The sequence below is a fragment of the Rhinolophus ferrumequinum genome, chromosome X, assembly GCF_004115265.2.
Source record: "Rhinolophus ferrumequinum isolate MPI-CBG mRhiFer1 chromosome X, mRhiFer1_v1.p, whole genome shotgun sequence".
NCBI lineage: Eukaryota > Metazoa > Chordata > Mammalia > Chiroptera > Rhinolophidae > Rhinolophus > Rhinolophus ferrumequinum.
This window is the reverse complement of record NC_046284.1, coordinates 47,676,638-47,689,164: the sequence shown is the minus strand read 5'-3', so window position 1 is coordinate 47,689,164 and position 12,527 is coordinate 47,676,638. Positions and strand designations below refer to the sequence as shown.

The 12,527-nt window shown below is 39.7% G+C and overlaps 1 protein-coding gene across 4 annotated transcripts in view; it reads right to left on the bottom strand.

The window, feature by feature from the left end:
* Positions 1-59: 59 nt before the first annotated feature.
* MORC4 (MORC family CW-type zinc finger 4) overlaps positions 60-12,527 on the bottom strand; it is a 74,717-nt gene continuing 62,249 nt past the window's right edge. For 2 of the 4 annotated variants that reach the window (XM_033120013.1, XM_033120042.1), the window contains 4 exons: positions 7,369-8,059; positions 6,793-7,076; positions 6,235-6,489; positions 5,591-6,170 (listed from right to left, as the gene is read on the bottom strand). In XM_033120013.1, the coding sequence (XP_032975904.1) occupies positions 6,336-6,489; positions 6,793-7,076; positions 7,369-8,059 (1,129 nt within the window). In that variant the 3' untranslated portion in view covers positions 5,591-6,170; positions 6,235-6,335. Of the gene's footprint in view, positions 490-5,590; positions 6,171-6,234; positions 6,490-6,792; positions 7,077-7,368; positions 8,060-12,527 lie in introns of those variants that run through there. The other 2 variants (XM_033120023.1, XM_033120032.1) reach the window with 2 other exon arrangements.

Sequence of the window (12,527 nt, the reverse complement as noted above, 5' to 3'; positions counted from 1 at the left end):
AACCTGGGCTTTGGAGTCAGAGAAGGGTTTGGTTTTGCCTCTGCGCTCTCTGTGTAGCCTTGGAAGAGTCACTTCCACTCTTTACACTTTCGTTTCCTCATCTGTAAAACGGGGATGATACCTGCTTCTCAGTGTGGTCGTGGCAGACAGAAGGTCCTCAACAAATGCTTAACTGTATTCAAAACATATTGGAGACTTAAAGGGTAGTGTCAACATCACACCAAAATCTGTGTATCTTTGGGGAATGGGGGCAGATGACAAAGTATATTTTCTACCACAGATCTGAATCTACATTAGCAAAGGGATATTCTTTCCCAAGCAAAATTTCTCAGTATTGTTTCTGAAAGTCTGAATACTTTGAAGACCTTAAATAGGCTTCTATTTATCAGACTCCATTAACAGAACCCAGAGAAAAAGCAGACTTGAAAAGTTGGAGAGGAAAGGGGTGGCCGTCCTGGCTCATTAACCTTCATCCAGATCTGTGAAAATCTGCGGTGGAAAAGAACCATCATCAATCAGGTTGCACTGCTAGAGAAAAGTTTAGTTCAAGGGAACTGCAAACTGGGGTTAATTTCCCAAACTCAGGGACAACTGGGAGATTTCAGCAGCCGCCTTCTAACGCATAGCCTAACGGGCTCCATTGTTAGCGTGGCGCCGATTTAGCGTAGCCTCCCTCTTGTGGGCATTCCCAAGCCCGTGGTCCATTCTGTTCCTCACACTCCAAATTGAGTAATTCACTATCCCTCACACCCTCTCGGGTGTTATTCACTCCCCTCCACCCAGTCTTATGACTTTGCTTATACTATTCCTACACCTTGGAAACTCTCCCCATATACCCCCACCTTTCCAGTCCTTACAAGTTTCCATACCCCATCTGGAAGATCAGGTATTTTGGGAATACTTTCCTGACCTAAAGTTATGTTGCCTGCTCCTGAGGTCTCAATGGGCAGATGGAATATGTTTGGCATGTAGAAAACACCCGAAACATTTCAACTGATTTTATCTAGAAGTGGGTTGGGGATTTCTGGTGATTCACATGAAACCTTTGGGCTTGGGGATGGAGACACATAACAAAACACATTTCTTCTGCAGATTTGATTTTCCATTAGAAAATGAATGCTGTGTGTCTCACTTAATGAGACTAAAGCTTTAATATACCCCAAACTTTTTAAGTCAGTTCTTTCAAATTGTCTACTTTATTATGTGCCCTGACTTTAGATTCAGAAAGTCTGGTTCCTCAATGTCACTTCTGCCTAAGGTAAGTCATGAGTTAGGAATGTCCTTGTCACCAAGCAGAAGTTATTCTTTTGGGGAACTTAACACTTGACTTAGCCTGCACTCACCCCCTGAAGCTTTCCTGAGCATACCACCATGCTTCACTCTTAACACTGCACTAAAGAAAGAGGCTTTCATTCATAGTGTAGAGCTGACACATGTTCTATCTGGAGATTGCCCTTGGGAACTCAGAGCCCAACAATCAAGCCTCTAATTGTTCCCCCAGATTATATGCAATCACTAGACATGGGCAAGCAAATCTTCCTATTCCCTGGGGCCATCGTGGCTCTGACCTAGTCCTCTGCTGGGTGCCGATTTGTTCATCCAACAAGCACGTACTGACTTCCTAACATGTGCTGGGAACTTACTTCCTTGAAGCTTGTTCTGTCTGTTCTTGGCTTATGGATTAGCTCCTCTTTCTTCTCTTGAAATAAACTGCCACTACTCTTGGTAAAAGTGAACAGAAGACTGCTCAGAAATGTTTTTTTCTCCTTTTAGTTTTTACTCTTATGATCTGGTCTCTATAGACTTCTCCTGATTATATTCTGTAATTCTTACTATTTCAAAATTGTATGCTAGGGAGCTTCCTTTTGATAATTCAGAAAGTCTGAGGTCAAGAACACCCATATTTCCCTTGTCCCTTATGCAAATCAAATTATGCAAATCAAAGATCAGCTAAAAAGAAACACTAGGCCACTCCAGCTCCCACTGATTTTCCCCGTAACCTGCAGCACTTACTGTCTCAGTCCTTCATTTTCAGAGTTAAGGACCTGGGATTATCTACCTCACTCACACATGCATGTACCCCTTCTATGAATGAGGTACTGTTTTAGGGTCTTGAGGGAAATGGAAATTTGAACAAAACACAGTTCCCACCACTAACAATTACTTATTGATTACCTACTATGAACCAAGTCCCACAATAAGCTCTGGGATACAGTGACTGGCAAAAACAGGTATGGCTGGCCCCTTCCCCTTATGTAACTTATTAGTGAAAGAGGCAGAGACCACGTGTGTTGTGTTCACCACTGTGTATCACAAAGCATATAGTAGGCATTCAATAAATATTTGTTGAATGAAAGTAAACAGCCAAATATATAATTGCAAATTGTGAGAAGTGTTAGGAATTCAACACAGCAGGAACTAGTGACAGAATAGGGTAGATAGAGAAAAAAGGTTGCCAGGAAGGCCTGAGAAAGTTGACACTTACACTAAGACCTGAAGGATGAGGAATAGCAAGCCATGCCAAGATTGGAGATACGAGCATTACAGGGCAGCACACAGCATGGATAGACTCTGCTGTAAGTCAGAGCCTGACATGTTTCAGTGGGAAGACCAGTGAGCAAGGGGAAAAGTGGGATATGATGAAGTTACAAGAACGAAAGGAAAAGTAGGCAGGGGTCTTGAAGGATATTGCAAGGAGTATGGATTTTATTCTAAGTGCAATGAGAAGCCATTGAAGGGCTTTAAGAAGGGAGTCACGTGATCTGACTTCTACTTTTAAAAAAAATCACTCTGGCTGTAATGATGAGACAGTTGTGGGAATAAGAATGAAAGCATGGACAGGACACCAGTTGGGAGTTGCGATTATCTATAGGAGATGATGGTGGTCTGGACTAACGTGGCTGTAGTAGAAGTGAGTGAAGTCAATATACTTTGGAGGTAGAATTGACAGACTTTCTGACAGACTGTATGTGAGGGACTAGGGAAGAAAATTAAAGATAAGTTCCCTGATATGTGGGATATAAAACTGAAAACAACAAAGGAACAAGACAAACGAAAAAACAAAAACTCATAGACACAGACAATAGTTTAGTGGTTACCAGAGGACAAGGGGGGTGGGGGGTGGGAGATGAGGGTAAGGGGGATCAAATATATGGTGATGGAAGGAGAACTGACTCTGGGTGGTGAACACACAATGTGACACATAGATGATGTGTTACAGAAGTGTACACCTGAAACCTATGTTACTTTACTAACAATTGTCACCCCAATAAATTTTAATAAAAAAAAAAAAAAACACCGAGTTCCATGTTTCTACCTCTTGTGAATGGGTGGGTGGAGGTGCCATTTTTTTAAAATGAGGAAAATGGAGGGAAGGAACAGTCATGGGGTATGTGTCACTGTTTATCTTTAACATGTTTTATTTCAAATGCCTGTGAGAAATGTAAGCGCAAATATCAAGTAGGCAGCTGAATATTTGAATTGGAGCTTTTTAATAGGAAAGGCAGGACAAGGAAGTTTGTGGTTAAGTGCTTTGTAAGTGACACAAAACTGACATGCTCAAAGAAAATGTCAGGTCTGGCTGGGTTATTCAGAGGAATTTTCAGGAAAAAAGTTGACATTTGAGCCAAGGGAAAGATAATAAGAGAGAACATTCGAGGCAGAGGAAAAATCTCAAGGTTGGTTCAGAAACTAATAGTTTATTTTGGATGGATGCAGTTTGTGTTTGAAATGTTGGAAGCTGAGTCTAGAGAGCAACGTCGAAACCAGATGGGAATTTGTACTGCACTCGGTGGGCAATGGGAGCATCACCAAGCCTTTGAGCAGAGACACAACCTGGTGAGATCATTAAAAGCCATTTGGTGACAGAGAGTACGATGGACTGAAGTAGCGAGAACAGGAGACAATGGAGGCCAATTAAGAATCTATTTCAATTACCAAGGTATGAGGGAATAACAACCTAAACGTTGATTGTGGAAGAGGAAAGTTAAAGGGCAAATGTGAGAGGCATTTGAAAGGAGAATTATGATTACGTTAAGCTAACAGGATAGCCAGGAGGAAGAGCCCACTTTCTTCTTCTGAATGTCTTTTGCCTCCACACTTGATCATAAGCTCTGGTAAAGCTGGTTGATACTTTTCAATCTCTCCACTGTGGCATTTAACATTAGTTAAAGGGATCTCATCTGGTATGGCTTCATTGTAAATAGGTAACAAAGGTTAACTCTAGTACTGTAGTGAAGGGATGCACACAGGTAACTTGCTGTGAGAAGCAATACGGGGTTGGGACTCGGAAATGAGCTGAGAATAAGCACTAGTAAAGATGAGTTACAATTTTTTACCTTTCTCTTTTTAAAGCCTATACTCCTTCCTACTCTGCCCTTTGTTCACTCACACCTCTCTCTCTCTCTCTCTCTCTCTCTCTCTCTCTCTCTCTCTCTCTCTCACACACACACACACACACACACACACACACACACACACACACACACAAACACGCTGAACCTTCAAGACTCTGAATTTTTTCCTATACCACCTTCTCATCCATATTGTCCATATCTGTGCTAAGCCCCACCATTTCACAGCCCCCATCTGAAGAACAAGTATTACTGAGACAATAGATGGATGTGTTTCCTCCCTTCTCTGAGTAATATTTAGACAACTGGGGCCCTCGATATCATAGTCCAAATGTCTGACATGAGAAATAATCACAAGGCAGGCTAGAGCTACAATGAGGTGAAGGGAAGGGGGCAGGGGACACCTTTAAGTACCCATTCCAGTGGTGAAGCCTGGCTCTGGTCTCCCCCATTCCTTGCAGTGTCACTGGAATATCTATGATGGGCCTCCTTTCAAAGGAAGTAAAATAAGTTTGGGAAGCGTCTTCTGAAGTAACTCTGCAGAGAAACAGAAAGAACATCCAAAACATTCTCCTGGACTAACTAATCCTTTGGCAATTGCTTGATACCACCTCCCTTTTATTATTTCTCCTTTACTTGATATTTTTTACTGTCACTATGTTTTCATGTGTTCACTGTCCAACATCTTTTGAATAGTACCTTGAACTCTTTGGAGCATGTGCTATATAAACACAATAAAGCAATGAATAAACAAAATATCTACTTTTACAAGAGTGTAAGTTTTACTCTTTCTGATAATATGAGATCTACCCCTCACTCTGCACTATCCTAAAGAGTAGGTAGGTGGTGAATTCTGAGGGATATCAAATACATCTCCCTGCTCTAAAACAGCTCCCCCACGACCTGAAATCCCAGTTTGGTGATACATATATTTTGGATATGAGCCTTGAAGATTTCTTTTTCAAGAATTCCTTATTAAAATGCAAACACCACAGAGGGAGGTGCGCAGATGGGTCACAACTGAACCTCAGTTTCCTTTACATTAACCCATTATTTCTACCAAACACGTATTTCACATTCCAGCTTTTTCCGTGCCTTTGTTCATGCTATTCTTCCAGAGGTAATGCTAAATATAAGTTATAAATATAAAATTAACTTACATTTTCACACACTCTCTCGTTTGATATCTAAATCCAAGCCTACTCATTCTTTTAAAAAAACAATTTATTTTTTCCAACATAAGAATAACAACAGGTTTATTATAGAAAACTTGAAAAAGGCAGGAAGATAGCAAGAAGAAAAAATATCAACCATATTTCTACCACCTAAAGAACAACTACTGTTAATTGTGGTCATGCTTGTTCTTTAAACAAACCTTAGTTTAGGTCCCATTTCTGCTGTGATGCATTCCTTGAACTTCCTCCCCTAGAAATTCCCTGTTTGCACAAGTCAGTTAACTTGGTGTGTGTTTTGTGTTTCCAACTAGATTGTTAGATCCTTGGTGGCTGAAACCATGAGTTATACTTCTTAATTTATCCTCAAATGCCTAATACATTGGACCCATTATTTGCTGACTGATTCAACTTAAATGAATACAAACCATTTCAGAAAGGATATAAAATAGAACAAGTACCTAAGTCATGAAAGTTAAAGCTCTCAAGGTCACCTGGTTTGGTGACTATTGCTTTCCTGTTCCTGAATCTCTTGAAAGCCTACTGAACTAGCCTCTTTCTCACAGCAAACTGAATAAGAAGCAGGCTGGTTAAGACCCAGGATTTACTCAAAGATTCTCTATATAAGGCATAAAGGTGAGAGAGAAAGAGAGAGAGAGAGAGAGAGAGAGAGAGAGAGAGAGAGAGAGAGAGAGAGAGAGAGAGAGAGAGAGAGAGAGAGAACGAGAGAGAAGTGGGGGAGGGAGGGAGGAAAGGAGAGAAAAAAGAAGAGAAAGGCAGAGAAGGGCATATAGAGTATATAGTCTAGTGCTCAGTCCAGTATGTGATTTGCCTCCAGCACCGTATACAGGATCCCATCCACTTGTTCTGAGTCAAACCCGATCTCACGAAGCTCCAAGTGAGGGAGGACAGAAGTAAGGAGATAGCTGACGTGGATACGCAGCCGCGTAAGCTTTGCCAAAGCCCTGTATGATGGAGTGAGGGGGGCAGGAGAAGAGATGACATGAAGTCATTAGCCAACAGACAAAAATGAAGCTCCTTAAAGATGGGCCTACATTTCTCAACAATTATGTTCCATTAGCTACAAAGAGAGAAGAAAGTACACCACCACCAAGCACAGGGAAACTGGCTCTAAGAAGTAATTCCTCAATCCTTGTGGCCAATGAATTGATTAAGGCTTCCTCCCTTATCAGTGACCAGTAACTGGGGTCCTAACAGATGCTTCCCATTAGCGCTCACAAGCTGGTAACTAAACCCTAGGAATTAACCTTTCTAGGTCATCTCCCTCTGGGGTCCGGTAGGAGACCTGAGCCTTCTGCAGCACTTCCAGATGCGTCTCTGTCTCCTTCAGTTTCTCTTTTAGTTCTTGCTTTTCCTCTTTGGTTCTTTCCAGCTCAGCTTTCAGAATCTGGAATTCAGCTTGGCGATAGCCCATGTGTTTCTTGCTCCAATACAAGCCTTCTGTCTCCTGGGCACTGTAGGTTACCAATTCATGCTGGACTTTCTTGAATTCAGAATGCCAATGATTCCTCTCCTGTTCCAGCTCCTCCACCTGCAGTCCAAAAAATAGAAATTCCATGACCCCACATGCTACAAGTGCCATAAACTATCCCTAGTTTCACTCTGTGATGCCTCTGTACATATTCCTCTGCTTATGGACCTTTTCAATCCCAAAATGTGGGTGGGAACCCATTAGGGTGCACCCAATCAAGATATATACCACAGAATGATTCAATGGCTTATTTTGCTTAAAGGCCTCAGAACAGGAAATCATCAGAGCTCCGACTCCCTGGTTCCTTGGTTACAAGGATCTCTTATTCCTAGTGGTAAGATGCAGCCCTAACCTTTTGCTGGAATAAATTCCTTTCAGCCAGAACACGTTCCAATTTTTCTGTGGTTCTTTTCAGCTCTTCCAGCTCTCTCTGGTTCTTCATCTTTGGCGTATTATGACCTCCACTCTCCTCATAGCCTCTTCCTTTCCCCCCAGCGGCTGCAGCAGGGGTTGTAGCAGCGGCCGCAGAAGAATAAGGCACTGGGTTCCAGGATTCAACTGCTTTTCTTCTCTCAGAAAGCTCCTCTCGGTTAAAAGGGATCAGCTGAATGGGAGCTCCTGAATCTCGAACACCTTTTGCAACACCAACAACAGCTACAAAAGGTCCCTTGTTTACTTCTTCCTTGTTTATGTTTCTGCTGTCTCTGTTAGATTCTTCTGCTACCAATCTTGGCATCTGATCTAATTCGTCAGGGAGCAGGGACCCCTGGTGTTGGTCTTGGGCTCCTGAATACAGAACTGAAACCTCCCTACTTTGACTGGTATTCTTGCTTGCTTCTGGGTATTCTGGGGAAAGGTATGGTGGTGTGCTTCTCTCAGAACTGGACTTCTCGTGGCTGTTTTCCCCTTCTGGGTAGGCAACAGCTGCCTCTACCCTCCTGTAAGACCCAGGCATGGAATAATCTAGAGGAGGTGCTGTCATCTCATTCTGGAGCCTTCTTCGTTTCTCCACAGGTTCGTCACCTAGGATCCATTTGTACTTACTGTAAGAAGAAGAGGAAATTACATTTTAAGCTGCCAAAATATAGGCTAAGTGTATTCTTATCCTATGGAGCCCTTCTTCAAATTCCCCATATTAAAACTTACTCTAGCTGTTATCCATAGCTCATTTCAGGTCTACAATACAACTTTACCCCCAAACTCCAACCCCTTCACTTATGCAATTTCCTGAGATAGCAACTGGTCTTAAGAGAGAGATGAAACTAAAAGGTATAAAGAGTCAGCATCTGTATAAAACAGGACCAGGTTGACCTTGGTAAGAATTCTGAAAATAGGATTGACATCAGCCTGACTTAGAAGTTTCTGAAATGCAAGTAAAGGGAGAAAAACACACAAAAAAATACATATGCAAAATCCCCTAATACAAGAATGAAAGAAAAAAAAAAAAGGTCTTAAAAAGCCTAGTGGAGTATGCGGAGGAGAACCGAGCCAGCTTGTTAATTTTAAAGTGTTACAAAAACCTTCCACTACCAAAGACTTATGCACATTTTTTTTAATATTGCAATGAACACCATACTATTTGCCAGCCAACAGGATTGTAGCTATTGTCTATTATTCACTTGTAAAAGTTAATTAAAACACAGGGCCCTGGTCATAAACAAAGAAACCGAAAGAGGCAATTCAAGTCATTTCACCCTTTTGGCAAAAGCACTCTTCTCTGTTGGGGTAAACAGGCACGCCTTCAGCTTTTCAGGAAAGCCCAGGACGGTGACCTCAATCACCTTCCATTTCTGGTTGCTATACGCACTAAAGGTTGAAGGAACAAACAAAACAACGGGCACCAGTGAAATCCATAGGCAATTTTATATCATGTGGCAGGACAGGACCCATTTTAATCCTTATAACTATTCTGCCGTCTCCGCAGAAAATCAAGAAATGTCAAGGTAAAAATCATCTTTCAAATTTTCAATGGGAAAGAATCAGGCTTGTAATTGGACAACTCAACAGGATTTCAAGGCTGCCCGCATTCCTCTGCAATTTCTGAGAACATCTGTAAGATATCTCAAACCTTAGCTTCTTATAATGCCCTGAATATTCTTCAAAACTAGTGTTCACCTGGAAATAAAACTGGTCTGCCATCTAAACAGATCTTGTGTCAGCCTTAGGGGGAAAGCAAAAGGACTTAGGGGCTATGTAAAAACAAATGTACCCATCTTTAAACATGTGTAAAGGCCACCGCAGATGGACCCTTTAGCTGTGGTACTGAGGAAGACAGTAAACCAGTTTGAGCATAAAGAAAGGGTAAAGGATACTAGACAGCAACAACAAAGTTTTACGAAAAGCAATGGATGTCAAATTATCTGCCTTCTCTTCATTTTCCCACCTCTAAGGGTTCTGTCCTTAATTCTCTTCTCTCCCTACATTTCTTTTTCGTTGGTAATCTCATGCAACCTCTTGGCTATAACCTCTGGGGAGTAACTTCCAAGTCATTCGCCCAGCCCTGATCTCTAGTACTGAATTTCCAACCGCCGGTCACACATTTCTTCATGGAAGCCCCACTGGTATCACACTCAGTATGTATAAAACTCACCTTTCATTTTTCACCTTCAAACCTATCTCCCTCTCCTGTTTCCTATGTGCTATGAGACCACTAAACTCTCAGTAATTTTATATAGTTCTGCCACCATCAATACTCAAGTTCAAGCTCTCATGACCTCTCCTGGACTACTGTAGTGGCTTCTTCCTCCAGTCTCCCGTTCTCTCACATCTGATCACCCACAGCCAAGTTAATCTTCCTAAGGCATTGCTCTAATTATATTACTCCCCTATTTGAAATCTTTATTTATTGCTCCCATGTCTAACTGAAATGGTACTTCCTAATTACTATAGCACTTTAGCCTTCACTTATAATATGTTATCACTTTCCACCATGTGTGTCTGTGCGTGCAAGTGTGCATACCTGTGTCTCACAGGTTCCAAACTCAAGTATGAGCTCCTTGACAGAACGGATCTTAGCTAACTGTGCTTAGGAATGAGGGGAATGAAACCTTTCACAGTAAGAGCCAATCAAAATGAAACTATCATGTGAATGAGAGAAAAATAAGTGGATTTTATTTATTGGTTCTATAAATACTTACTAGTTTTCTAAGTAAAGGTCTGGTTCTTTCCTCTAGGAAACGATTCTTATTCCAGATCTGTATTCGCTCATTTAGTAAAGATTTATTTAGTTTACATACCAGGAATTCTTTTCCAACTACATAGTTTCTACTCATTTTCTTTCTTATTTTTGTTATATTCCTCTATCGTTTGTCTGCAGAGAAGCCAGCTGATATTTTAACAGGGATTGCATTGAATCTGTAGCTCAATTTGGGGGAGGACCTCAACAGCATTCAATCTTCTGACCCACAAATATGAAATGCCTTTCCATTTATTTATTTAGGTAGGTGTTCTTTAATCTCTTTCAACAATATTTTGTAGTTTTTAGTACACAGTGTTGCTTGCTTGCACTTTTGTTATATGTATTCCTGAATATTTTATTTTTCAAGCAACTGTAAATGGAACTGTTTTTCTTAACTTCTGTTGTTCTTTTCAAAGAGCCAACTTTTGATTTCACTGATCTTCTCTATTGTTTTTCTATTCTCTATTTCATTTCCATTCTGATCTTTATTTCCTTCTTTCTGCTTGATTTAGGTTTAACTCGCTCTTGTTTTTGTAGTTTCTTAAGGTGGGAGTTTAGGTTCTTACTCTGAGATCTTTCTTCAATTTTAATATAAGCATTTACAAATATAATTTTCCCTCTAAGTACTTCTTCAGCTTCATCCCTTAGGTTTTGGTATATTTTCTTTTCATTTTCATCTTCCAAGACATTTTCTAATTTCCCATGTAATTTCTTCTTTTATTCATTTGTTGTTTTGGAGTGTGTTATTTAATTTCCACATATTTGTGAATTTCCCAAATTTTCTGTTGTTGATTTCTAATTTAATTCCATTATGATTGGAGAACATCCTTTGTACTATATCAATCCTTTTGAATTTTGTGAGGCTTGTTTTATAGTCTAATATAGGTTCTATCCTGGAGGATATTCCAAGTGCACTTGAGAGGAATATATATTATGCTGCTTCGGGGTGAAGTATTCTGTATGTCTGTCAGGTTCAGTTGGCTTATAGTTGGTTTATAGTATTCTTCAACTCTTCTATTTCCTTGTTGATTTTCTACCCATTATCGAAAATGGGGCACTGACGTCTCCAACTATTATTGTGAAACTGTTTTTCCATTCAATTCTGCCTGCTTTTGCTTGGTGCATTTTGGGGGCTCTGTTCATACGTAGGTATAATTTTTATATCTTCCTGAAAGACTTTATCATTATGAGATATCCCTCTTTATATTTAGTAGTATTTTTTTTTTAAAGTGACTTTTGTCTGATATTAGTATATATAACCACTCAAGCTCCTATGGTTGTTGTTTGCATGGTATATTTACTTTTCCATCCTTTTATTTTCAACCTATTTGTATCTTTGAATCTAAAGCATGTTTCCCATAGACAGTATATTAGAACATTTAAAAAAAATCCAACCTGATAATCTCTGTATTTTGATTGGAGTGTTTTATCTAGTCACATTTAATGTTATTATTGATAGGACAGAATTTACATTTGCTATCTAGCTTCCTGTTTCCTATGTCATGCTTTCTTTGTTTCTTCTTCAACTGTTCCTTTTTTCATGTTATATGGATATTTTCTAGTTTAACATTTACAAATCTAACAACACATTTATATAATTATTACCTTCTACAATGTTATGTCTTTTGAGAAAGCTGAGCGAACCTTATTTTTCCATTTTTAATTTTCTTCATTTCTAACTGTAGATCTGAGTTACCATCTGGTGTTATTTGCTCCAACTCACCTCCTTTGGTGCTGTGACTGTCAAACATTTTACATCTTCAGATGAGCCCAATGATAAAATTGTATACATATATGAAATTATATACAAATACGTACATAGTTTCATGCAATTATTCTTTTTTATTAAATTTACTGGGGGTGACATTGGTTAGTAAAATTATGTAGGTTTCAAATGTACATTTTTATAATACATCACCATACATTTCACTGTGTGTTCACCATCCAGAGTCCATTCTATTTTAAATCAGTTAAGAATAGAAAGAGGCAAAATATGCCACTGCAATATCTTTTATAATTAATTACACTTACCACTGCCAGTACTCACTCTGTTTGTCATGTGAATTTGAATTACTACCTGGTGTCAGTTGCTTTCAGCCTAAAACTCCCTTCTGTATTTCTTATAGGGCAGTCTTGCCAGAAACAAATTTCATCTGCTTTTATTTATCTGGGAATGCATTTATTTCACCTTCATTTTCTGAAGATAGTTTTACTGGATTTAAGATTCTTGGTTGACAGTCTTTCTTCCAGTACTTTGAATATGTCACCACACTGCCTTCTAGTCTCCATTGTTACTGATGAAAAGTCAGCTATTATTCTTATTAGGGTTCTCT